This window comes from Blennius ocellaris (assembly GCF_963422515.1).
Source record: "Blennius ocellaris genome assembly, chromosome: 5".
In the NCBI taxonomy this organism is placed as follows: domain Eukaryota; kingdom Metazoa; phylum Chordata; class Actinopteri; order Blenniiformes; family Blenniidae; genus Blennius; species Blennius ocellaris.
The window spans coordinates 11,240,700-11,265,627 of NC_137654.1; the positions used below are offsets into that span (position 1 = coordinate 11,240,700).

At 41.6% G+C, this 24,928-nt stretch overlaps 1 protein-coding gene across 7 annotated transcripts in view; it reads left to right on the top strand.

Annotated features, from left to right (window-relative positions):
• ubr4 (ubiquitin protein ligase E3 component n-recognin 4) overlaps positions 1-24,928 on the top strand; it is a gene marked incomplete at its 5' end in the record, with an annotated part of 46,102 nt that overhangs the window by 8,220 nt on the left and 12,954 nt on the right. Inside the window, 59 exons of one of the 7 annotated variants that reach the window (XM_080496548.1) lie at positions 214-338; positions 663-722; positions 846-1,036; positions 1,282-1,381; positions 1,595-1,732; positions 1,867-1,984; positions 2,737-2,778; positions 5,288-5,475; positions 5,617-5,773; positions 5,883-5,968; positions 6,117-6,286; positions 6,508-6,787; positions 6,955-7,087; positions 7,231-7,310; positions 7,474-7,602; positions 8,077-8,259; positions 8,442-8,564; positions 8,660-8,889; positions 9,015-9,133; positions 9,214-9,311; positions 9,565-9,722; positions 9,851-10,057; positions 10,938-11,039; positions 11,134-11,234; positions 11,548-11,935; positions 12,065-12,128; positions 12,238-12,429; positions 12,758-12,828; positions 13,323-13,515; positions 14,192-14,425; positions 14,554-14,724; positions 14,824-15,006; positions 15,376-15,534; positions 15,742-15,894; positions 16,025-16,252; positions 16,344-16,501; positions 16,598-16,772; positions 16,865-17,066; positions 17,376-17,539; positions 17,790-18,006; positions 18,142-18,358; positions 18,935-18,967; positions 19,249-19,312; positions 19,419-19,553; positions 20,048-20,222; positions 20,351-20,482; positions 20,595-20,716; positions 20,961-21,072; positions 21,260-21,390; positions 21,623-21,800; positions 22,017-22,121; positions 22,447-22,584; positions 22,849-23,017; positions 23,205-23,409; positions 23,487-23,600; positions 23,855-24,064; positions 24,149-24,298; positions 24,401-24,628; positions 24,826-24,904. In XM_080496548.1, coding sequence (XP_080352674.1) covers positions 214-338; positions 663-722; positions 846-1,036; positions 1,282-1,381; positions 1,595-1,732; positions 1,867-1,984; positions 2,737-2,778; positions 5,288-5,475; positions 5,617-5,773; positions 5,883-5,968; positions 6,117-6,286; positions 6,508-6,787; positions 6,955-7,087; positions 7,231-7,310; positions 7,474-7,602; positions 8,077-8,259; positions 8,442-8,564; positions 8,660-8,889; positions 9,015-9,133; positions 9,214-9,311; positions 9,565-9,722; positions 9,851-10,057; positions 10,938-11,039; positions 11,134-11,234; positions 11,548-11,935; positions 12,065-12,128; positions 12,238-12,429; positions 12,758-12,828; positions 13,323-13,515; positions 14,192-14,425; positions 14,554-14,724; positions 14,824-15,006; positions 15,376-15,534; positions 15,742-15,894; positions 16,025-16,252; positions 16,344-16,501; positions 16,598-16,772; positions 16,865-17,066; positions 17,376-17,539; positions 17,790-18,006; positions 18,142-18,358; positions 18,935-18,967; positions 19,249-19,312; positions 19,419-19,553; positions 20,048-20,222; positions 20,351-20,482; positions 20,595-20,716; positions 20,961-21,072; positions 21,260-21,390; positions 21,623-21,800; positions 22,017-22,121; positions 22,447-22,584; positions 22,849-23,017; positions 23,205-23,409; positions 23,487-23,600; positions 23,855-24,064; positions 24,149-24,298; positions 24,401-24,628; positions 24,826-24,904 — 8,967 coding nt within the window. The remainder of the gene's footprint in view (positions 1-213; positions 339-662; positions 723-845; positions 1,037-1,281; positions 1,382-1,594; positions 1,733-1,866; positions 1,985-2,736; positions 2,779-5,287; positions 5,476-5,616; positions 5,774-5,882; positions 5,969-6,116; positions 6,287-6,507; positions 6,788-6,954; positions 7,088-7,230; positions 7,311-7,473; positions 7,603-8,076; positions 8,260-8,441; positions 8,565-8,659; positions 8,890-9,014; positions 9,134-9,213; positions 9,312-9,564; positions 9,723-9,850; positions 10,058-10,937; positions 11,040-11,133; positions 11,235-11,547; positions 11,936-12,064; positions 12,129-12,237; positions 12,430-12,757; positions 12,829-13,322; positions 13,516-14,191; positions 14,426-14,553; positions 14,725-14,823; positions 15,007-15,375; positions 15,535-15,741; positions 15,895-16,024; positions 16,253-16,343; positions 16,502-16,597; positions 16,773-16,864; positions 17,067-17,375; positions 17,540-17,789; positions 18,007-18,141; positions 18,359-18,934; positions 18,968-19,248; positions 19,313-19,418; positions 19,554-20,047; positions 20,223-20,350; positions 20,483-20,594; positions 20,717-20,960; positions 21,073-21,259; positions 21,391-21,622; positions 21,801-22,016; positions 22,122-22,446; positions 22,585-22,848; positions 23,018-23,204; positions 23,410-23,486; positions 23,601-23,854; positions 24,065-24,148; positions 24,299-24,400; positions 24,629-24,825; positions 24,905-24,928) is intronic. The other 6 variants (XM_080496549.1, XM_080496552.1, XM_080496550.1 and 3 more) reach the window with 6 other exon arrangements.

Consider the following 24,928-nt stretch of genomic DNA (forward strand, 5'->3'; position numbering starts at 1 on the left):
TATGTATTTATTAGGATTTCTTGCATTTTCCATCTTGCAGAAATCATATTCTTGGAATATTTCTGACCACAACGTATACGATGATAAAATGTGCTTGAATGTTCTTTTAAGTTTCTCAATGGATATCTTAATACCAAAGTAGTAATGTCCACATCCAAGTATTGGTAAAAGTCACAATGTCAAAATTAATGCAATTATTTCTGCCCTGTTCAGGCGTGAGCGTGGCCACTTGCATGGCCATCCTGCAGGTGGGGAGTGGCCTGCAGCTTCGCTCTGCTTCCACTGGGACAAAAGAGGAAGACTACGAAAACGACGCAGCCACAATTGTCCAGAAATGTGTGAGTATAACAAGTACAGCATTTTCAGCGTACGTTCGTGTCGTTCTATGGATAAAATAAGTCAAAACTATTAATTGTACTGAAATTGGAGTGAAAATAAAATAAATGGTTTTGCTTTAATTTGTTAGCCATGTGGTTTATTTTATTTTATTTATTCAATTTAATGACCATTTTTGGAATTCTATATTTCATCATACAACATTACAAAGTGAATACATACAGGACATAATACAAAACAAATCCCAAAAAATGATATATATTTTTTTTAATGTTTTCTTTTGGTTCCCTAACAAGAAACGGTGCATTTAAATTTGTTACCCACAGCTGGAGATCTATGAAATGATTGGACAAGCCATCAGCAACTCACGACGAGCTGGAGGAGAGGTGAGTGCCCACTTAATGATACACCAGTGTTAACCAAAATTAATACTGGATAAAGCATTTATAGTTTTTACCATCTCACAAGTTTGTTTTAACCTCCTTTATCTACACTTTTGCACATTTCAGCATTACCAGAATTTCCAGCTGCTGGGAGCCTGGTGCCTCTTGAACAGCCTGTACCTGATCCTGAACCTGAGCCCGACTGCCCTCGCAGATAAGGGGAAAGAGAAGGACCCCCTGGCCGCGCTGCGTGTCCGGGATATTGCTGCACGGACCAAGGATGGTGCCGGATCACCTAAACTTGGTCCTGGCAAAGGGTATTCTTACATTGTGCATCATTTTGGTTTCTGAAAATATTCTGGAATGTAAAATTTCTATAGTGTCGAGATATTAACCCTGGGCCTTGGTACAGTAGTACAAGAAAGACTATTTGAAATAAATTTTTCATTAGCGATGAGGATAAATTATTCAATTAAGTTCTGATGTTTTTATCGTGCCATTTAAAATTCAGATTTAATGTGGGCCACTATCTCATCATGTGCTTTTTTGCTGTTTCCTCAAGACACCAAGGGTTTGGAGTGTTGTCTGTTATCCTGGCCAACCATGCCATCAAACTTTTGACTTCACTGTTCCAGGATTTGCAAGTCGAAGCTCTGCACAGGGTGAGAGAAGCACACAGTCACTTGTTGGCTTGCTTTTAAATGAAAATCTGCCTTGCCTTTCTTTAAAATTGTTACACAATACGGTACATACCTTCCCTTATTGTTTAGATTGTAAACACAATATATCAGTCAGTGGTACATGAAGCCTATCCTGTTTAAGGAAGCAGAACGCCATGTTTTCCTGCTTGTAATATTTCCTCGTCCCACAAGCAGAGTTGGGCGAGCGATGGCCCACCAGCAGAGCTCAACATCATGGCACAGAGCACTTCCATCCAGAGGGTCCAGAGACTTATCGACTCTGTGCCCCTGACCAACCTGCTGTTCACACTTCTCTCCACTTCTTACAAGAAGGTGAAGTCTCTCCCACACACAGGATGACATATTAGTTAACTTGGGTATTTATTTTTCTTGCTAAATTGGTGAGAAAATGATGATTTTATGAGGTTTGATTAAGAAGTATCTGAGACTTAGTTTTCTTCCACCAGGCTTGTGTTCTTCAGCGCCAGAGGAAAGGCTCGGTCAGCAGTGACGCCAGCGCTTCGACAGACTCAAACACCTACTATGAGGATGACTTCAGCAGCACGGAGGAGGACAGCAGCCAAGGTACTTCATCCCTTTTATTTCATGGAAAGTGGAGTGTGCATCCACAGAGAAGCTCAGGTTCACAGAAATAGATGGAGTCCCATCCCTGGCTCTCATCTAGAGTTTTTCTCTTAGAATCAATAGATGTATCATAATGGAGAAACAATAATACAAAACATGAAAGCAGGTCTTTTTTTTTTTTCACTTGTGAGGCAATGTGGATCTGTGCTAAGCTACACTGCACTCAATTGAGTTTGCTTCAGATTCTTTTTTTTCTTTTCTTTTTTTTAAAGCAGTGTAGGTAAATGGACTTCAAAAACAGCATAAATTGTTAGTGATCATAAAATATTAGCTTTGTCAATGTGGCATATTGCAACAGACACAATATTTGATACACAACTACCAAAAAAACTGATTTGAAGAGTTTGCGAAGTTTTGGACTTTTGACCCACTGATGTAATGAAGACGCTCATAATTTATTGTATGATCGAAAGCTCTGTTGCACCTTCATGGTGTGCCTCAGCTTTGCCTCGTGGCGGCGTGGGTGCAGGTGCTGAAAGCAGTTGTGTCTGTGCTCTCTGAGCTCGTGTCGGTGCTCGGCTGTATCAGTGATGCAGTGACACAAGTGTGCCGTCAGTGGATCTTTGAGTCAGTTGGTAGCAGCAGCAGTGGGGGGGGGGGGTAAATGCATACATGCTCACAGTGATGTCATTAAACATTGTTGTCCCTTTGCCACACTATGTCAGTGTAGTTGACAGTCTCTACTATTTCAGCAGAGAGAAGACAGGAGAAGACAAGTGCAGCTTGTGTCTCAGGTCAGCAGATTTCTGTCCTCAGGTCAAAGATTTGGTGTCCACTTCACTGTTCTAGATTCATTTTGTTATTGTTTGTCCCTTACAATTTAGGTTCTGATGTGATCCTAATAGCTTAGACACTGATAGAGCCAGAGATGAAGTGGCTTTGACAAAGTGGCTCACAGTTTTTTCTTAATGTTCTGTAATTTATATGACCTAAATTAAATTTGTCAAAGAGGTTCATCTGTGGCTCCCGATGATTCAAAGGATAATACCATTGGTACTGACATGTGGGTTCTCATTATTTTTTTCCCAAGCATTTTCAGTTTCTAAAAGTTAATTTGATGAACAGTTTTGCTCCTGGCGGCTTTATCAGTTACATAATTTATAGTGATTTTAATTACTGATTTAAGTGTCATCTTTTGATGGCCTCTGAATTGTCTGTTATTATATTCTGGCATATTGTTTCAATGAGTAAATTTTGGATTATTTTTTGACATTTTAACACCAGACATGCAGGGCTGAGGGGATGTCTATTTGCAGAAATTGAATGTTCTTGTGATTTCATATTAATGACAGTATAATCACCTGAGCTCCAACTGTATTATATTTCCTAGAATAAGCGAAAACAAACAAAGCCCCTCCCTTGGAAAGAAACACTCTCAAGAGTAGTGAAAACTTGAAGTTCAGCTTCAGCTGAATCAGCTGCCAAAAACAGTCACTTTTTAACCATGAGATCTCATAAAAAATAATGCAGAATCCACCTCTAAACAGTGGTATGTTTCTTGAACACAAAACAAATCAAATTGTGCTTAATGGGCTTAAACACGCAGTGCTATGTCTTGCTGTCACCTGAACTGTTTTGATTTTTGTTTGTTGCATGCAAATGTGAATATCAACTTAATGTGATATTCTTTGAAAACATGTCTTCTTTTTGTAGTTGGAATCATTTCCCTGCAGATAGGAGATATCACCCACAGATATAGATGTGCAGGTTTTGTGTGATAGAAACCTTGATGGAACAAAACCGAACTTTTGAACGTTTGAATTGCGTAAATGACAAGCAAGAAGCCGTGCTGGTGTGGTTTGGGGTTTTCCTTGGTGAGATGCAGTTTGCTTCAAGTGTCACATGGAGAAATGGAATCAGAATTAAAATCCTAGATGATTCATATGTTTTTATGAACTGTGCAGATTGTGAGGCTTTGAGATGCATTGAACACCAACATAGTTTATTGCGTGAGAAGGGGGTGACATCTATACAATTGTTTTTCAAAATCGCTGCTCTCCCTGTGCTAATGTTATTGTGTAGCCCTTATTGAGTCCCTGGCTGGTCCTGCAGACGATTCATTCTGTAATCCTCATAGTTGAGGTGACTAAGGCCCGACAGACTTCATAAACTCAAACCAGTTTTTATGCTGAACACAGAATCTGTCAGAAGCCTCCATCGACAGTCGCTTAAACAACTGCTGAAGAATGTTCCACAAGCTCAGTTATCGGCCAGGCAAGGAATCAAGATAGACCCAGATGGAGAGAGGAAAAGTAAAGCTAAAGGAGGATTTAAATGATTCATATACTGTGATACCAAGTTTAAATAATCTTATTAGTGGTATGTTTTTTTTGTGAGTTTTTTTTTATCAGTTCATGACAAAAACAATGATTTACAATCAAATGGTTGGGGTTGGCCTCGTGGGAGAATTGCTTTTATATGGTATCACAAAAATGTACTAGATTGTAATATTTTATCACAATGTGAAATGTCTTGTTTGTTTCAGTTGCTGCATGTTGCTGGTGCCTCAAAGTGAAATGCCTGTGACATGTTGATTGTAACACAATGCTTTCCGCTGTGTAATGAAGTAGTGATGTTTGCAGTTTAGCAGGTACAGCTGGACATCTCTGTTGCATTGGGTGTGACTTAATTTGTTTATCTCTGTTTTGACACGAGGACAAAAGCATGTTTTCAAAATCATATACACTGGCAGCATTGAAATCATTATTGCATGACCTAAACATTAATATTTTTGGAAGTTAGTGAACGGTCCAACTTGGCAAGAACCAAATTTATCATTGTGTTAGAGACACAAATTCTTGTAAACATGACATAACTCATTTCCCATATTATTAGAAACTAACAAACTGCCCTGAAAAGATGGTCTTTTTCACCTCTTAAGTTGGGTTTCTGACAAATACAATAGCATGGTATAGTTTTACACAATATATTAGCTCAAAGCTTAAGATTTATTCTATTATCAGTGACGCCAAAGAAAAGTTAAATGTCTCCTTAGAAAATGTGAGTATAAATAGTGTAGTGTTGTTTGACTAAACTGAACCAGCAGTGTTTCTTGATCACCGTTCGCTGCAGTTGTTTTGCTGTTGTCAACCACCCGCACTGTGCTGTAGATGTCGTGAACAAGAGGAGGTTTTCCATGTCCTCTCTTTTGATGATGCCACCCCACAAACGCCTTTTAATAAAAAAAGTCTTTTCACCCTCTCTCTAAGAAGTTGAAAATAATTATCTTCTCTTTCTTGACAGATGACGACAGTGAGCCCATCCTGGGGCTTTGGTTTGAGGAGACAATTTCGCCAACCAAAGACAAAGTAGCTCCTCCACCCCCTCCCCCACCACCACCCCTAGAGACCTCTCCCCGGCTGAAGAGCCCCAGCAAGCAAAATCCGAGCGAGAACGGCAACATTTTAGCAGGCCGAAAAGATCCAGAGCTGGTGAAGACTGATTATAGACGTTATGCAAAACAATATAGTTTGATTCAGTGCAGTAAAGCGTATATATTTTGTAATGACGTGTCAAGGTTATCAATGTTCTCAAGTGACATTCTACTGACTCATACCACCCTCTTCCTATAGTTTCTCAGTTTAGCCTCCAGCATCCTGAACTTTATCACCACCTCAATGCTGAAGTCCCGGAACAACTTCATCCGCAACTACCTGAGTGTGTCCCTCACGGAGCAGCACATGGCGACGCTCGCGAGCATCATCAAAGACGTGGACAAGGATGTCAAAGGTAGATTCGATGACAATATTGTGTTAAGGAAACATAAATTGGTCTGTGACGACTGGAATGCATGGGATGTTGCAGAATATGATACCATATGGTACCTTTTTCTTCTCAGGCTCCTCAGATGAAGTGTTTTCCTTAGCTCTGTATCACTTCAACCACACCCTCGTCACCTCAGACCTTCCATCCCCGGCCTTGCAGGTAAGAATAGCTGCTCCCAGCTATAATTACAATTTTAAATGCGCTAATATTATTATGTTATCATTAGTCTATTCATCTTTGATGTATAGATATTACGATAGGTGTGATCTTTTCATCATCTCATGGTTGTGTCCCGTCTCATTTACAGAGCACCCTTCTTCAGCAGCTGGGCGTCGCTCCATTCTCAGAGGGGCCCTGGCCTCTCTACATCCATCCCCAGTCATTATCGGTCCTCTCCAGGCTTCTACTCATATGGCAGCACAAAGCCAATGTGCAAGGAGAACCAGATGTGCCCGAGTGTATGAAAGTCTGGGAAAGGTAGAACATTTCTCCTCACTGTGGCCATTAGGTGTAATGGGATGTCTTAAGCTGCTTCACGCTGCTACTCAGTGTAAGCAGAAGTTGAAGGACACTGCTTTTAAAATGCATTACCTGAACATTACTGAGTGGAGTTTAACCTCAACCCCTCAAGTTGCATATTTAACCTCCTTGCACTTGTGTTAAATGTACTTTTCTATAACATTTGATGTCCTCCTCAGATTCTTGGGCACTCTGAAGCAGCACACAATCCAGGGTTCTATTCACGGAGAAGACGATCTGAACGTGGAACACCTCCAGCTCCTGCTGCTGCTTTTCCACAATCTGTCAGAGCGTGGGCGTCGATCAGTCCTCACCATGGTCACTCAGGCCATCACTGAAGTGGCACAGAGCAGAGAGTCTCAGCTGAAGGCTGTGCCTCTCGACCTCGCCCGTTTGTTGCTGGTCTTTGACTACCTGCTGCGCCACTACTCCAAGGCTCCCCTGTATCTCTTTGAGCAGGTTAGTGCTCTTTTGAAAGTGGGTTTCTTGATTTTTAACACTCAGTATTTGTAATGACATTGAATGATGGGATTAGAGTGGTTTTAAGAGCAACAAGAGTAAAAGTAGCATTTGTAGAAAATTGAGATGAAAATGTTAACATTTCCCACCATGAATATTACTTACAGGTGCAGTACAACCTCCTCACTCCACCATCCACCGGGCCCGGCTCTATTCAGGAGGGAGGCAAACGCAGCAGTCTTCCGCTGTACTACGGGTTCAAAGAGGTGGAGGAAAATTGGGCAAAACACTGTTCAGGAGGTAAAATCAACAAAGAAATCGTATTTTTTCTACTTGTCTAAAGCTGAGTTTTTACATTGTCCATATTATGTGTGAAAATTATGTTTTTGTTTTCATGATTGACGAGAAAACATATTTCATGTTTCATTCTTTTTTTGTTTTAGATTCAAATACCCAACCCAAATTCTACTGCGTTCTGTCCCCTGAAGCATCTGAGGACGATATCAGCAGGCTCGACAGCAAAGTGAGACTGGGATATTTTTATATTGTTATTGGGTTAACAACTGTTAAGTGACATTTATAGCCTTTGCACTAGTTCTCAAATTTGACTTTTTGTTTAGAGTATGCGTCTTGGTCAGTATTTCATATTACCTCACCTTTCTATTGTCAAACGTTTTGTGCTCTAGGTTTTTCCAAAGCTGTTCAATGGAACGGTGAAATATGATGAACTGTATGCATGGCTCATCTCCCTCCTGGCAGCAGGCTCTCAGTTTGATACGGCGAGAAGACAGGAGAACAAACCCACCACACCTATGGTGAAGAAATGGCACACAACATACTGAAAACTTTGTAAAAGGGGAAAAGAAGCTTGTGAAGGAAGTGCAATTGAAGGATTGCGCACAACTGCACTATTATATTCACCCTGGCAGTACCTCTGTCAATGGTTCACTTAAAGTATCAAATATGGATCTGTTAGCAGGAAGTAACAATCATTATTTTAATGAATATAACCTCATTGAATAGCCTTTTTTATGATTCCACATATGAGGAAGTGGCCTGTCACCTTTTGATGTTTAAAGTTTGGACTCATTCTAATATAGTAATGGATTTTGTTCACCTTAACATTTCCTAATGAATAGTTTGTAACACTTTTGACAGCGAATTAGTAAATGTATGCAGCTGAATGTTTGAGTAGTTAAGGTTCACATTTACGTAATTTCTTGACCTGTCATGAGTACGCCCCCCCCCCCCCCGTTGGTGAAAAATGTTTGATTTATCGTCCTTTAAAGGAGGCCTGCTCCCTTCAGTACTACTTCCTGGTCCTTTGGAGGATTCTGGGTGTTTTACCTCCCTCAAAAACCTTCATGGAGCAGTTGAAGACTGGCTGCAGTGACCCCAGTGAGAGTGACATCCTGCACACACTCAGGTGGTCCTCACGCCTGCGTGTAAACCCGTATGTGACCTGGATTAAGGTGAGTTGAAGCATTTACAGTGAAAACCATTACCATAATAGTTGCCATCAAGTTTCATTAAAGCCTCAAGAACAATACATTAGCCTAGATTTTCAAGATATTATTCTCTCTACAACTGAACATCACAAATGTTGCATTATGTACCTGTTTTGATGCAAAACTCTGACTTGTGATCTTGACAGGAACATCTGGTGAAACAGGGAATGAAAGCGGACCAGGCAGCCTCTCTGGTTGAGACGACAGCTGCTAAGTGCAGCACTGTTAAATACGATGTCGAGCTTGCAGAGGAATATATAGCCAGACAGGTACGAGCTACAGCAAATCCAGTGCTTGTTTATGCAGCTGTTCTTCAAAGATTTAAATTGAGTCTTCACTTTTGGGTCAATTGATTCTCTTTCAGATTTCCACCTTCTCAAGTGTGGATCCAAATGCCATCTTGCCCCTTCATCAGTTACCCTCTCTACAAGCCATCTATACCCTGGATGCTGTCATCTCCAAAGTGCAGGTTTCCTTAGATGAGCACCTGTCTAAGGTTGCCATCGAGGCAGACGGCAACAAGTCGGCTGAAATCACAAAGAACCTGCTGCCTGCTACACTGCAGCTCACTGACATTTACACAGCGTTCACAAGGTGAGACTGGAGCTCGTTTGAGACATCATCTTTTGAGCCACACAGTTAAAGTTTAGCATGAGGCTCAGACCTCAAAATGAGCATCCAGTTTGGATGAAACCTTATGCCGAGTTTGTCTTGAGCAGATCCTACCTACTCATGAACATCCCAGAAGAGGGCGAGAACAAGCTGACTGATGCAAAGCTCCAAGGTTATGCTGCAGTTCTCTCAATTGGCTCCACACGTTGTAAAGCCAACATGCTGGGTATGTAGAACATGTTTAACACGGCTTAGATCATTCTGTGGACACTGACTTTTTTGATGTAAAACATTGAATCCTTGCAGGACAAAGTATAACCCAGAACCTACCATCAGCTGTGCAGACTGTATGTGAGACTTGGAACAGCATTCATACCAACGAATTCCCCAACATCGGCTCATGGGTACGTGAGTGATGTGGCTTTTATTTCAATGTAATTGTCACTCAGTTTAGGCACACTCAACTGGAGTACATTCTTTCGTACAGCCATATATTGGTTTTGTTTTTGTTTGTTTGTTTTTGGTTGCATATAATTTTATTCCCACATATGAGCCTGGTGGTGAAAAAAGTAATGTTAAAATTTAGTATGTTTGAATCACTGGCTCAACGTGTAATATTAAAAAGTGATTAAAGACTCTGGGTTTTTTCCTTCTTAGCGAAACGCATTTGCCAACGATACCATACCATCGGAGAGCTACATCAGTGCCATACAAGCAGCTCATCTGGGCACACTGAGCTGCCAGTCTTTGCCCCTGGCCTCTTCCCTGAAGCACATCCTTCTCTCATTGGTTCGCCTCACTGGAGACCTCATCGTGTAAGTTCTCTGTGAAATTCATACACTTGAACATACATAAACCAATATGGGGTAAATAGATTAAAAGACATTTAAAAAAAAATTTTTAATCAGTTTTCTGAAGTTAATATTATACACTGTTGATTCAGGACAGAGGAGCTGAATCCCTCCCAGGTTGTGAGCACTTTGTTGCCCCTCCTCCTGGAGAGCAGCACCGAGTGTGTCGCTGAGATAAGCAGCACGTCACTGGAGCGCATCCTCGGCCCATCGGAGTCAGACGCCTTCCTCGCTCGCATCTACGAGCGTTTGGTGACGGGGTGTTACAACATCATTGCCAACCACTCAGACCCCAACAGGTATGTGACGTGAGACTTAGTGAATCTAATCTGGAGTTGATGAGAGGAGTTGACATACATGCTGGAGAAATTGTGGCGGTAGGGATGTGGACCACAAAACACATTTTTTGGAGTTGCCCTAAGATACAAATACTTGTGAAAAACAGCTGGAAAATCATGACATATATTTTTCGACAGAAAAATTCCCCTGAGGTTTAAATCACTATGCTTGGGTGACCTATTCGAAGGAATAACAGGAAATGACAGATACCTCCTGAATATTTGAACAATAACGCCACAGAAAGCAAAGCACTCGTAAATTGCTACAAACAAACCCAACTTCAGTGGATAACTGGATTGAAATGGTTGGAGAGTCATGAGATGGAAGACGAAGCTTCCTCTTGAGATAAAGGATAGATGTTTACATCGCAAGTTGGACAAAATGTGTAAACTATTGATCAGAATAAGGAAGCAGTGATCTGTGTTCCTCCTCATCCCACAACTTCAAACACTGGTCCATCTTGTCTTCCTGTATTCACTGCTGGAGTCAACATTTTTTTAATCTATTATTTGTTTTCATTTATTAAAACCTGGTATGACTGTAGTACCCTGCTGATGCTGAATTTGGATGTTATTGGTGTGTGCCTTTACGTTCATGTGGTTTGCTTTCCTTGTATTCTTCCAAAAATATATCCAAATAAATATAGAAAAATATTCCAATATAAGATAAATATCACAAAGGATGAGTTGGACCAGATCAACTAATGTCGTCTATTTTAACCCAACTGAAGAAGTTTTTCCTCTGCTGTCCTGGGGAGTTTTTGATATCTTTTAGCATGTTTTTCATGATGTTTAGACCATGTTGGTTTCATTCTAAAAATGTGTGCTTCCTTTTCTTCAGTGGGTTGGATGAGTCTGTACTTGAGGAATGCCTTCAGTACCTTGAAAAGCAGCTTGAAAGCAGTCAGGTCCGAAAGGCAATGGAGGAGTTCTTTTCATTCAGGTATGTCCTGCCTATATAATAATACAGCAGCACAAAAGCTCACAAATTATATGACTGTATGGTTACATCACTTCCTTAATTTCTTCTCTTGTAGTGGTGAACTCGTCCAGATCATGATGGCAACAGCCAACGAAAACCTGTCCGCAAAATTCTGTAACAGGGTGCTGAAGTTCTTCACCAAGCTCTTTCAGCTCAGTAAGTCTACTCTTGCCAGATGATGTCATGTTTCAGATTGACTATTTGGAATGTAGTGTCCTGCTGTGTAAAATGTTTTCCGTAAGATTGCTCTATAAGATAATCTCAGCTCAACGGTATTAAGGTGCCAACAGTATGTTTTTGTAGCATTGAAGTTTCACATAGCCACTTTCCAGATGTGCCAAGTGGTCCTGCTTGTGTGACTGTTTGAAGATGGTTTCGCAGATCTTCTTTTAAAGCGTATTAAAATTGATTGACTTTGGTTGGTTGGTTTTTCTTTGTGATGGTGATTTAATTATGTTGTCATTCATAGCCGAGAAGAGTCCCAATCCAAGCCTGTTATGCCTGTGTGGCTCCCTGGCTCAGCTGGCCTGTGTGGAGCCCTCTCGTCTGCAGTCGTGGCTCACACGGATGACCGCGCCGCCACCAAAGGACTCGGAGCAACTGGAAATAGTCCAGGAAAACCGTCAGCTCCTGCAGCTGCTCACCACTCATATTGTGCGTGACAATAGCCAGGTTGGAGAAGGAGTATGCACCGTCCTCCTCAGCACGCTGATTCCAATGGCAACAGACATGCTGACCAATGGAGATGGAACTGGCTTTCCTGAGCTCATGGTTATCATGGCTACACTTGCCAGTGCTGGACAGGGGGCCGGACATCTTCAGCTGCACAGAGCAGCGATTGACTGGCTCACCAGATGGTAAACAACTTTTAGAGACATGTCGATCCCACCTATAAGTTTTTTTTAAAATTATTATTATAATTTGAATCACCATTAGCAAGGATTAAACAGGGTTTATGATTGATGGCATTGACTGTCTTTTTACAGCAAAAAGTACCTAACACAAAAGAATGTTGTGGAAAAAGTGAGCACAAATCTGTCCCAAGGAAAGGTACGTTTGTTTTCACTCCCCAGAGTAAAATCATCTATTTGGACTCTGTGACAGATTATTGAAATATAAACTGTCAAACCATTGACGTACGCTTCCTCTTGGATTTCAGCATGCCAGCATGCTGGAGTGCTCGTGCCACATTATCTCCTATCTGGCTGATGTGATGAATGCTTTACGACAAAGCAGTGGCCAAGGCACTTCAGCACTGCTGATGGAGGGAGAAGAGAAGGCCATGGAAGTGGACTCAGACTGGGTGGAAGAGCTTGCAGTGGAAGAGGATGACTCCCAGGCAGAGGACTCTGTAAGGTTTCATAGGTTTTTCTAAGATGTGGCCATTCTTTGCCAATTTATCCTGATGGATCTTTAGATTGTCCAAGTTAGCATTTTCTTTGTTTCATTGTCAATTGTTGAGGAGTTTATCTGAAAAGTTAGATCATTGTACAAATGAGCTTTTTTAGTAATCCCAGGTGAAAATAAAATAAATGTCCCAGAGTTCTTAAGATAGCTTTAGCTATCATTCGCTATATAGTTAATTGACTTTTGTTATTGTGTGTTAAACTTGACCGTTGAATCCTGAATTGCACACCAGGAATCAAAATGAACCAATTGTCTTTTCTTTTTTTTGACAGGATGAAGACTCTCTTTGTAACAAACTGTGCACATTCACCATAACTCAGAAGGAATTCATGAATCAGCACTGGTAAAGAAGATGTTCCTGTTGGTTGTTTTATTGTTGAATATATCCAGAAGTTAATTTTTTTGTTTTTTGAAAGACTGAAGAGGTGACGCAAAAACCGTTAAAAAACTAAAATGGATTTTTAACACAGGAACGATTGTAACAACTAAAACACTCTTGAGCTCTACATGTCTTGTGCATTTCATAGATCAACTACATCAATGTAAGCAAACTCTAGAAATGGAGCCATGAATAGAACACATTTTCTCTAATACTGTTATTCAAGTTCTCCAATAAATATGAAATGGCTTCAGATTTTATTAAGCTGCTGTGTTAGCCCATGCATACTTAAAATGTTGTTCGTTCATGCACCCGCACAGATCAGTAGCATATCGGATTTAAATGTTGACATGAAAAGAGTGAATCTCTGGATTTCTGTTTTATGGAAATGGAATATCGTTGTTTTGTGACTTAACCAAGGTTACGCATAACGTTGCCACTTCCTTTTCCTTTTGCAGGTACCACTGTCACACCTGTAAGATGGTGGATGGGGTAGGTGTGTGCACAGTGTGTGCCAAGGTCTGTCACAAAGACCATGAGATCTCCTATGCCAAATATGGCTCTTTCTTCTGTGACTGCGGTGCCAAAGAGGATGGCAGCTGCCAGGTGAGACCGAATACCTCAGGTCATCATGGGAAGAGAACAACAGCGGTAACTTTGGCTTGCAAGTCATTCCCCATTGACTTCCATCCAGTCATTTCATTTGGTCAGGGTTATAGCTAGCTTCACGCAACATGTGATCAGAAAGTGATGAATGTATGTTGTCAATCTTTTGTGTACTGAAAAGGCCAGCTTTCCTAGATATTTTTAAGTGATGTATGAATATTGCATGTGATCATGAGCAAAACCATCAACTACATCTTCCCTTATCAATAAGCCTCCACCATTCTTTCTTTGCTTATAATTGCACCCTTTCCTTTTTGTGTCAGTGATGTGAACTCAACTGCTCAATTTAATTTTGCTCACCTTTTTGTTACTTTTTATTTTAAAACCTGCAAATGTGAATATTATAGTTTTAGTTCCTTGTAAGTGAATAATGAAGTGAAAGTCTTAATGGTATTGGCATGCAGCAGTCATATTAGTATGATTTTATCTCCCACCGGTATTAGGATCTGTCAATTTGTTATGTTTGTCTTAGAGGCCTTTTTGACATCTATAGACCTACGTTTGGCAGTGTCAACAGTGAGAACAGATCTAGATTAGCCTATTTAATTGTGGCAGCACATCAAATATGATATTTTAACATAATTGACTCATCTTGCTTGAAGTTCCATGTTTGTTTTGTTCCCTTTTCTCATCAGTTTCATTTGTATGGCTTCATCCACAGGCTTTAGTCAAGCGCAGCCCCAGCAGCGGCATGGGCTCCACACTCAAAGAGTCGTCCGCGTTCCAGAGTGAGCTGCGTATGCCCGAGAGTGCGATCCGCCACCAGAATGCCTCACCCTCCGACAAGGGCAAGGTCACCATCTGTGATGGAAAACCTGGGGATGAAGACAGGCCTAAGAAGAGCAGTGTGTGTAAGAGTATTGAAGGCTGCCAGGAAGAGTTACTAACACAAGTGGTGAGAATGACTTTCTTTTTCTGGATTTGGGACCTAATGTCTGTATTTGGCACGTTCTGCGTTTCTGTTGCACACAACACTGCATACTGATTTTATTTTCGCTTTTGGCTCTATTTTAACTACGACAGATGGGGTCATCCACTGCTGCAGTCATCCTGGAGATGCTCATGTTTCTCATGGAAGCCATCCAAACCAACTTCCAGCAGGCATCAGCAGTGGGAAGCAGCAGCCGGGCTCAGCAGGCCCTCAATGAGCTGCACACTCAGGACAAAAATGTGGAGATGACAGACCAGCTAATGGTATGAGAAGCTAAAGAGTTGGTGTTTTTAAATTAAAACGTTAAAAAAAATCCTCTTGCTGTTTCCCAGTTTAGTGTTAACGGCCAGTGTTTTCCACAGGTACCTACCCTTGGCTCTCAGGAAGGTGCTTTTGAGAACGTGAGAATGAACTACAGTGGTGACCAGGGGCAAACTATACGCCAACTCATCAGTGCACATGTCCTGCGGCGAGTTGCCATGTGTGTCCTGTCATCTCCTCACGGTCGCCGTCAGCACCTGGCAGTGAGCCACGAAAAGGGCAAAGTGAGTTGAATTTATCTTAGATTCTATTTAGTTCGAGAAGCATTTTTTTCTTCCAATATTGGCCAGTTTTTACCATTTTTTCAGAGGCCCCAGGTTTGAATCCAGGTTGTGGCAAGAATGACCGTCCTGTGTAAAAACTAGCTACGTCTCTTATCCAAGTCACAATGTCTTTTGAGGGCGACGACTGTTAAAAACATGCAGACAGACGGTGCTTATTTGCCGGGTCTTTGATCCTCGGGTTTCTTTTCAGCGAAACTCTGTGACAAGAAAAAGCAACAACTGTATGACTCGTATAATTTTGCCTATTTCATCTAAATAATTTTTTTGATAGAGCATCACATGATGTCTTTTGTCCTCATCCTCTGACAGATAACGGTCCTGCAGCTGTCCACCCTCCTGAAGCAAGCTGACTCCAGCAAAAGAAAGCTCACGCTGACCCGTCTGGCCTCTGCCCCGGTTCCATTCACCGTACTCAGTCTAACGGGCAACCCTTGCAACGAAGATTACCTGGCTGTGTGCGGCCTCAAGGTGAAAATGCTTTTTCTCAATTAATTTTATTTTCGTGAGTATGCAATTACAACTTCAACAAAAACACAAATTAAGTTTTCAATGAAAATAGCAAACAAAAAACACCTGAAGCTGTATTCAATGGAAAACCAGTACAATGAAATTGATTCAATGTCTGCTTGATAACTCAAGGAATTGCATTGTATTGTTGTTGTCTGCTATTTCCAGGACTGCCACGTACTGACTTTTAGTAGCACCGGCTCTGTGTCAGACCACCTGGTGTTGCACCCGCAACTGGCCACAGGCAACTTTATTATCAAAGCGATCTGGTTACCAGGCTCACAGACTGAACTTGCCATCATCACTGCTGACTTTGTTAAGGTAAATACTCAGAGATGACTTAAGTTGATATTGAGTATAAGTTGACTTTTTTTTAATGCAGGTTTTCTGAATGATTGGAAAGTCGTATTATCATGTAATCATTGTTTCGATTTGTCTCCCTGATAAACAGATCTATGACCTGTCAGTCGATGCTCTGAGTCCCATGTACTACTTCCTGCTCCCGAGCTCAAAGATCCGTGACGCTACATTCCTTTTTAATGAAGAGGGAAAGAACATCATCGCCATCATGTCTTCAGCAGGATACATGTACACCCAGGTCATGGATGAGTCTAGCAGTGCTCAACATGGCCCATTCTATGTAACAAATGTCCTGGAAATCTCCCACGAAGATCTGAAGGTAACTGGAACTATCTCATGTTTGCATTTGAGATTTCTTGAAAATGTTGAACAAAAGCACTAACGGATCATTTTTTCCTTTGGAACTCCAGGATAGTAGTGGGCAAGTAGCTGGCGGAGGTGTGTCCGTCTATTACTCCCATGTCCTGCAGATGCTTTTCTTCAGCTACAGCCAAGGAAAGTCTTTTGCTGCCACAGTGAGCCGAAGCACGACCGAGGTGCAGAGACTTTTCCCCATCAACGTCAAAGGGTAATGCTTCTTTCACACCACATACAGTCTCTACTCTCTCCTCCTCAACTGTGTTATTATTTTTAAAAACTCACGTTATCCTGTTCTTGTTTGCAGTTCAAATGGAGGCAGCAGCAAGATGTCTCCTGCTCTGTGCCAGTGGTCTGAGGTCATGAACCACCCGGGCTTGGTTTGCTGTGTACAACAGACAACAGGGATACCTCTGGTCATCATGGTCAAGCCTGACACCTTGCTCATCCAAGAGATTAAAACTCTCCCGGCAAAAGCTAAGGTGATGGTCATATGAAGGAACTTTTATTTGTCGATGTTCAACTGCATTAGTGCTTCTAGTGTTAACATTCCTCTTTGGTCTCTTTCTCCCAGATTCAAGATATGGTAGCTATTCGACACACTGCCAGCAATGAACAGCAGCGAACCACCATGATTCTGCTGTGTGAGGATGGAAGCCTGCGGATCTACATGGCAAATGTAGACAACACCTCATACTGGCTCCAGCCCTCACTGCAGCCCAGCTGTGGCATCAGTATCATGAAGCCGGTCCGCAAACGAAAAGCAGCCGCTGCCAGTGAGTTTGATTAATTTTAAGTGCTTATACTCTTCGTATTATGTTATACTTGCCATAAGCAAGTTAATATCAACTTGAATTAGGATTTTCGCATTGAGACTTGAACTTTTTCTGAAACAAAATGTCAGGTGGTACTTGCCTACAGACTCTTTTTATTTTAATATTGTTTCATTTTCAGTATATCTTGATTCACCTCTTCATAAAATGCCAACTTAGACATGTATTTAAAAGCAACCTTAAGTATGAGGTTGTTTGACCTTGCAGGGGCTTGTTTTTATAATTAAATGTTTTTTCCATTGTACTTTAAAGCTACGCGGACGTCCAGTCAGGTGACATTCCCAGTGGACTTCTTTGAACACAACCAGCAGTTGACAGAGGTGGAGTTTGGGGGTAATGACTTACTGCAGGTCTACAATGGACAGCAGATTAAACACAGACTCAACTCTACTGGGATGTATGTCGCCAACACAAAGGTAATGACTTTTATCTTGTTTTCTGTGTCCTCATACTGTTCTTGTCATGCAAAGAATTTCTGTTGTCCACCATCCCTGCACCAGATACATGGACTGTGATGTTGATTACAATTATTTAACATTTTGAGTTGACATGTATGTGTAAATATTGATATAAATCTTCTGCGATATTTGAACTCAACCAGTTTATTTTTTAGTAATTTAAGTATTGCAGTCAGTGTAGTTCCTCATATTGTGTTTCCTCTCCTAGCCCGGAGGATTCACAGTGGAAGCGGTGAACAACAACACTTCAATGGTGATGACAGGCATGCGGGTGCAGGTGGGCACTCAAGCCATCGAGAGGGCTCCTTCTTATGTGGAAGTCTTCGGCCGCACCATGCAGATAAACCTGACGAGAGCCCGCTGGTTTGATTTCCCCTTCACCAGAGAAGAGGCTTTGCAGGCCGACAAGAAGCTATCCATATTTAGTAAGATAAAACTGTTGATTTCTTTTGAACATTTTTATAAACGTCCACCTCCATATTCAATCCTACTGAACTTGCTAAAGTGTTGTTTGGTTACATTTTGTAATGCAGTTCATGTGCTTGTTCATCCGTGTACAGTTGGAGCATCTGCTGACCCAGCTGGAGTCACGATGCTCGACTCAATCAAGATCTATGGCAAAACTAAAGAACAGTTTGGTTGGCCAGAGGATCCACCAGAGGACTTTTCCTCTGCCTCAGTGAACAATGTCTGCAGTCCCAGCCTCAACCAGGGCAATGGCACCTCTGATGGAGACATTGCTACTCCAACCACAACCAGTGGCACCGTATTGGAGAGGTATGAACGTTTCACTTCAGGCTTTTGTCGATCAACACAAGATGGGTTTTGCACTGCTCAGCCTCTTGTGACTTGATTACAAAGTCAGCAGAAACCATTGGCTTTCTGATGTCGTTTCTGTGACTTATATACTCCTTGGTGTCAGCACAGTTAGGATTTGACATACAGGTTGACTGTGACATCTCTCCTCTTTCCATTGATTCATAGTCAATTTATTTAGAATTTTCAGAAATGTTCTCTTATTCATAAGTTCACTGTGTTGTTGGATGTAAAAATATTTAGATTACTCATTACACATATAGTTATTGTTGTATATTTTTATTTACTTCATGTTCCACTCTTTTTAAACTTATCCTCATGAGTCCAGTAAGGCAGTCGGGCTTGTTGGATACTCGACTTGATCTTTAACAGTGGCAGTTGGGTTGTCAGAGTGTTCAGTGCATGGCTCTTATGATCATCTTTTCTTGCATGCTTTTCTTTTGTTTACTTGAGTCATTCAATTTCACTTGTTTATTTCTGTGATCCTCACACTTATTTTTGTTCTTTTTCTTTTGCTCCCAAAAATACAATAAAAAGTTGTGAAACTGAGTCCTTATCAACATTGGACCGGTTAGTAACTGCCCTTTCTCTGCTTGTTTGTATGGTTTTGTGCATGTGTGCTGCCAGTTTGTGTGTCCATGCCTGAGACTGAACATGCCATGCACCATCTCCACACCTGTGCAACAAAATACCTTTCTGAACATTTACCCTTGCATTTAGTGTTGTTTGGAATTTAGAATAGCAAAGACTGCAAACAGATTGAGAATGCTTTTTTTCCCCCCCAGTATGATTGCTTACACTGAGACAAAATTGTGGCACGAGTTAGAATTGATCCTTTTTCTTCATTTCAGGTTGGTGGTCAGCTCTCTTGAGGCATTGGAAAGCTGCTTCGCAGTTGGTTCATCCGGTGAGAAGGTAAATGGATAACCAGATTACCCTTTTATCAAAAAAGCATCAACACATTCAAATAAGACCCTGAAGTTTACCTGGTTTGTTAATTCTTGTTGGTAACTTTGTGTAGGAGAAAAACAAAGCTGCAGCTTTGGAGTTGGCCACTTTACTACTGTCAATGCCAACACCTGCTGGTGTGCAGCAGCAGACCAAAGGACTTCTTGCTAGTCTGCACACCAGCCGTACTGCCTACCACAACCACAAGGTAAACAAGTCTCTTTCAAAGTAATAGTATTTTCACTGACTATGTTGTTGTGCAAGGTTTGTATTACATGTGATCACTTTACTCAGGAATGAAAACAGAATTGGAGTTTATATTACTTGCATTGAATGGTTTTATCCTAAAAAAAAAAAATGTAAATTCCAAAAACACAAATGGTGATCTAGGCGAAGGTGTAGTTGATATTGTTTTATGTTGAAAGACCTGAAACATCCCAGATTCTATCACTGATGATGTGTCCAAGTGCATCGAGTGACGTATCCTACCATCATATCTCGATAACAATATAGGTTATTGGTAGTTAAATGTTCCTTTCAATTGTCCTCTTTCAATATTAAGTAACATAGTAATTCTGAAAACATGATAGTTTCTCACATGGAGATGAACTGTGAGAGTCACACAATGTTTAACAAGTCCTGAAAAGATGACATAAGTAACTGATTGAGAATTGATGGAGCTCTTCCCTGCCTCTTCATCAGGACCAGTCCTTGCTGAGTAATGCAGTGCAGTGTCTGAATAGCTGCAGCCGTGAGGGGAAAGAGCTCGACCCCGACGTCTTCCAGAGGCTTGTGATCACCGCCCGCTCCATTGCCATCATGAGACCCAACAACCTGGTGCATTTCACAGAAACAAAATTAATGCACCATGACTCTGGTAAGATGCTGTTTGACAGAGGAGACGAATAAGCTGCACTCTGAGGATAAATATTTCATTTGATTCCAGAAGTACTCACTGTAAACGCTGTAAACTCTGACTTTTCAATTTTCCTCTTTTTACTTCAGACACGACAGAAGATGGTCAAAAACATGTGGATGGTGAAAATAGTAATTTCATTGCGCAGCTGATGAATAACTTCTGGAAGCTCCACGCTTTGAAACCAAAGAATGCCTTTCTTGCTCCTGCTTGCCTGCCCGGTCAGTGCAATCTTTACATTTGGCAAATACAATGGCACTTGTATCCTGTGTGAAAGTAATGTCAACACTGTAATCCTCAATTAAATCCTGAATGTGCTTTTCTTTGTCTCAGGCCTAACCCACGTAGAAGCAACAGTAAATGCCTTGGTCGACATCATCCATGCGTATTGCACATGTGAGCTTGATTACATCAACGTTGCCTCCAAAATCTACATGCAGATGCTACTGTGCCCTGTAAGTATAGTACTTGTTTCTGTTTCCTAGAAATGATCTCAGTGATTCATGGCATCCTGATGTGCAGTCTATAGAATAATCCATAGATGCTTCAAAAGATATGAAGTTGGTGAACTACATGACTTAAGCCTGACAGAGTTATGTTAAAGGAGCTTTGTTTCCACAAATTCTCGCATAATTTTCTCAGTGTGGTCGGACCTATTACATGAACAGTTATGAGATGACTGTGTTTGTCCATTTTCAGGACACTGCAGTGAGCTTTGCTTGTAAGCAGGCTCTGATCAGAGTACTTCGACCAAGAAACAAGCGGCGCCACGTGACCCTGCCCTCTCCGCCACGCTCCAACACCCCGATGGGTAAGTCTGTCCTGGCTTTGGAATGAGGTGGTACATTTGGAGTTTGCGGGTCTGTCCCAGCAGTAATTTCAGAAATCTTTTTGGTCTTTGTTTTATAGCCCAAGTTGTGAGACAGTTTTTATCAAGGTTTGAGGAACTATGAATGAGCCATGTTTAACAATACTTTTTGGTTCATTACCCTTGTTAGGTGACAAGGATGATGACGACGATGATGATGCAGACGATAAAATCCAGTCATCAGTGCTAACTGGAGGAGACGAGGGACGGCAGGAGAGTCAGGAGCAGAATGAAGTGGACCACGGCGACTTTGAGATGGTGGTGAGGCAATGTCGAGTAATAAAGTTTGTGGACTTTATCCAGCAATGCGTTTGCATTAAATGCTTTGCGTTGAAGTCAAGGCACATAATTGCAAAAATGTATAATAATCACTCATAATAGCTCTTTAATCCAAAATAATCCATCTCTATGTGTAATTCTTAGTGTCAAATGAGATGCATGTTGACCAATGGATGTATATAACATAATTCTATTCTTTCTGTTATTGTAATAGTCTGAGTCCATGGTCCTGGAAACGGCAGAGAATGTAAACAATGGAAATCCATCTCCACTGGAGGCTCTGCTGGCTGGAGCTGAAGGTTTCCCACCGATGCTGGACATCCCTCCTGATGCAGATGATGAAACAATGGTCGAACTCGCCATCGCTCTGAGTCTCCAGCAGGACCAACAAGGTCAGTAACCAGATATTTCAGAATAGAGCAAGTAACACACTTGATACAAGTTGTGTTCAAACTTTTAAATGAGATTACTTATTTACATGTTTTCGGGTTGGTTCAAGTCCACCATACTAATTTATGACGTCCTGGTTTTTTTTTGATACTTTGTCTAATTATTACTATTTATAATAGTTTTTGCATTTGGCTTTGTGCATCTCTTGATGTTTTCAGGAAGCAGCAGCAGTGCACTTGGCCTTCAGAGCCTCGGCCTCTCTGGCCAGGCTCCAAGCTCCTCTTCACTCGATGCTGGCACTCTTTCAGACACCACTGCATCAGGTAATTAAACCAACACTGTAATTAGGAAGCAGGACGTCATTTGTTAAACTTGCAAATTTACAATTCCGAATTGAACCAACTTCGTGCATATACAACCGATTCTGTTCATGATTAATTTTCTTTATTCAGTTATCTGAAGTATCGAAGATAGTTGGTCAGGGTAAACGTGCCTCCAACATGTTCATTTTCCGATTTAAAAGAAAAATAGCCAAGTGAAATTTTGTGATATTTTTCTGTTGTTGGTACACAAGTTGAAACTAAGATCCTCTATCCTGGCCAGATGACCGTGGTGTATTTGCTGTTACAGCTGTTGCTATGATTTCAGCGCCGGCGTCAGATGATGAGGGCAGCACAGCTGCTACTGATGGCTCCACTTTGCGCACCTCCCCAGCTGAGCATGGAGGCAGTGTGGGTTCAGAGAGTGGAGGCTCTGCTATCGACTCTGTGGCAGGGGAGCATAGTGGTGGGTGATTTCAATGCAACCGACCAGTTTAACTGTAAAAGGAGCTGTACTTACCATAAGCTGGTCTTAAATATCTCACTAAGCCTTTCTTACATTTTCCCTGTAGTTCAGGTTTGATTTGGTTAACCTCTATCATCACTTTCTGTTATATGATAAGGAAAGTACATCATGTGTTTCCACTTTCAGATAAACCCTTAAAGCTTCCTTATTGTACATAGGTGGTTTCATCGTGGCTCAGTCGTGTTTTTGGATATATTTGAACAGTGTCGGGACGCAGCAGTGCGTATGGAGACACGACAGTGGAGGGCCACCCTGCTGGGCCAGGCAGTGTGAGTTCCAGCACCGGAGCCATCAGTACCACCACGGCTCAGCAGGAAGGTGAAGGCTCAGAAGGAGAAGGGGAGACCGAAGGCGACATCCACACAAGTAACAGGTCAGGCACCTGAATAAGGAGTTGATTTTGAGTAGAAAGTGTGGAGCTTTGTTTATGAGCATTTGTCCTGTGGAGTGTAACTTTCTCCAATACCAACAAGACCATAAAAGTAATATAATGAATTCCTTTTGATCAGTGTTGTAATGGTGATTGATATTTCCTCTATTGCTCATTTGTTTGTCATTAGGTTGCACATGGTCCGTCTCATGTTATTGGAGCGTTTGCTTCAGCACCTCTCTCAGCTGCACAATGTAGGAGGCGTCCAGGCAATCCCTTACATGCAAGTCATCCTTATGCTGACGTCTGACCTGGATGGTGAGGATGAAAAGGATAAGGGTGCCTTGGACGACCTGCTCGCACAGCTCATTGCCGAACTCGGCATGCACAAAAAGGTAAATGTTTCTCCATTTGTGGAGGTTCAGGCTCAAATGATCACTATTGTACTGAGCACCCATTTGTTTCTCTGCAGGATGTTTCAAAGAAGAATGAACGCAGTTCCATCAACGAGGTTCACCTAGTCATCATGCGGCTTCTGAGCGTCTTCATGTCTCGAACTAAATCTGGATCCAAATCCTCATCTGAGGTACGTTTTCTTCATTAGCTCAGTGGATTTGAACCCCAAAAAGTCAGAATGTAGAACAGAGTACCACCAGGAGACTAGCAGTATTTAAGAAAAAAGTTGGAACTCTTCAAACTTTATTCACACGTTACTTAAAGGTGATATATAAACATTTGTAAATCACATTCTTAAAATGATTGTTTTTGTGTGAAATTATGTGGTTGAACACATAGAGCTGAAGTGAGTTGACAGCTGCTTCCCTCCTTTCTCTCCTCCAGTCCTCATCCCTGATTTCCAACGCCACAGCGACTGCTCTGCTGAGCCTTGGTGCCATTGACTACTGTCTTCATGTGCTCAAGTCTCTCCTGGAGTTCTGGAAAAGCCAGCAGGGTGAAGAGGAGCCTGTGACCACCAGTCAGCTCCTCCGCACACACACCGCCTCCTCGCCGCCCGACATGAGCCCTTTCTTCCTACGTCAATATGTGAAGGTGTCACATTTATCCTTTAAGGTTGTTTTTTTTGTTTTGTTTTGTTTTGAATTTGTGAACTCACAATGTTCTTCCTGCCATCAGGGACATGCTGCTGATGTGTTTGAAGCCTACTCTCAGCTTTTGACTGAAATGGTGCTGCGGCTGCCGTATCAAATAAAGAAGATTGCCGACACCAACCCACGAATTCCGCCTCCTGTATTTGATCACTCGTGGTTCTACTTTCTGTCTGAGGTAAGTTGCATTCGTCATCATTTTTATCATTCCCCTACCCACTCTGTGTCGTTGCAGAAACAAGAAATGCAATTGTTTGTTGTTGTTTTTTTCTCTCCCCAGTATCTGATGATCCAACAGACACCGTTCGTCAGGAGGCAGGTCAGGAAACTGCTGCTGTTCATCTGCGGATCGAAGGAAAAATATCGTCAGCTGCGAGATCTCCACACTCTCGATTCGCATGTGCGCAGTATCAAAAAGCTTCTCGAGGAACAAGGCATCTTCCTCAGAGCCGGTGTGGTCACTGCCACATCTGGCTCAGCGCTGCAGTACGACACACTCATCAATCTGGTGAGTGTCCTTTTAGCAGTCCAACTATTGTCACTTCGTACAAAACTCCATATTGGTTTTAAAAATGTTTACTCCGGGGTTATATGTTCTTGATTATTATAGTGTTAACTATGCTCTGTTGCCAATTGTAAACATTTTCCATGTTTTTGATAGTCGTCTTGTGTACAAAAAGGCTAAACATTGTTTATTTGTCACAGATGGAACATCTGAAAGCTTGTGCTGAGATTGCCACTCAGCGGACAATCAACTGGCAGAAATTCTGCATGAAGGATGATTGTAAGTGACATCATATCAATTTTT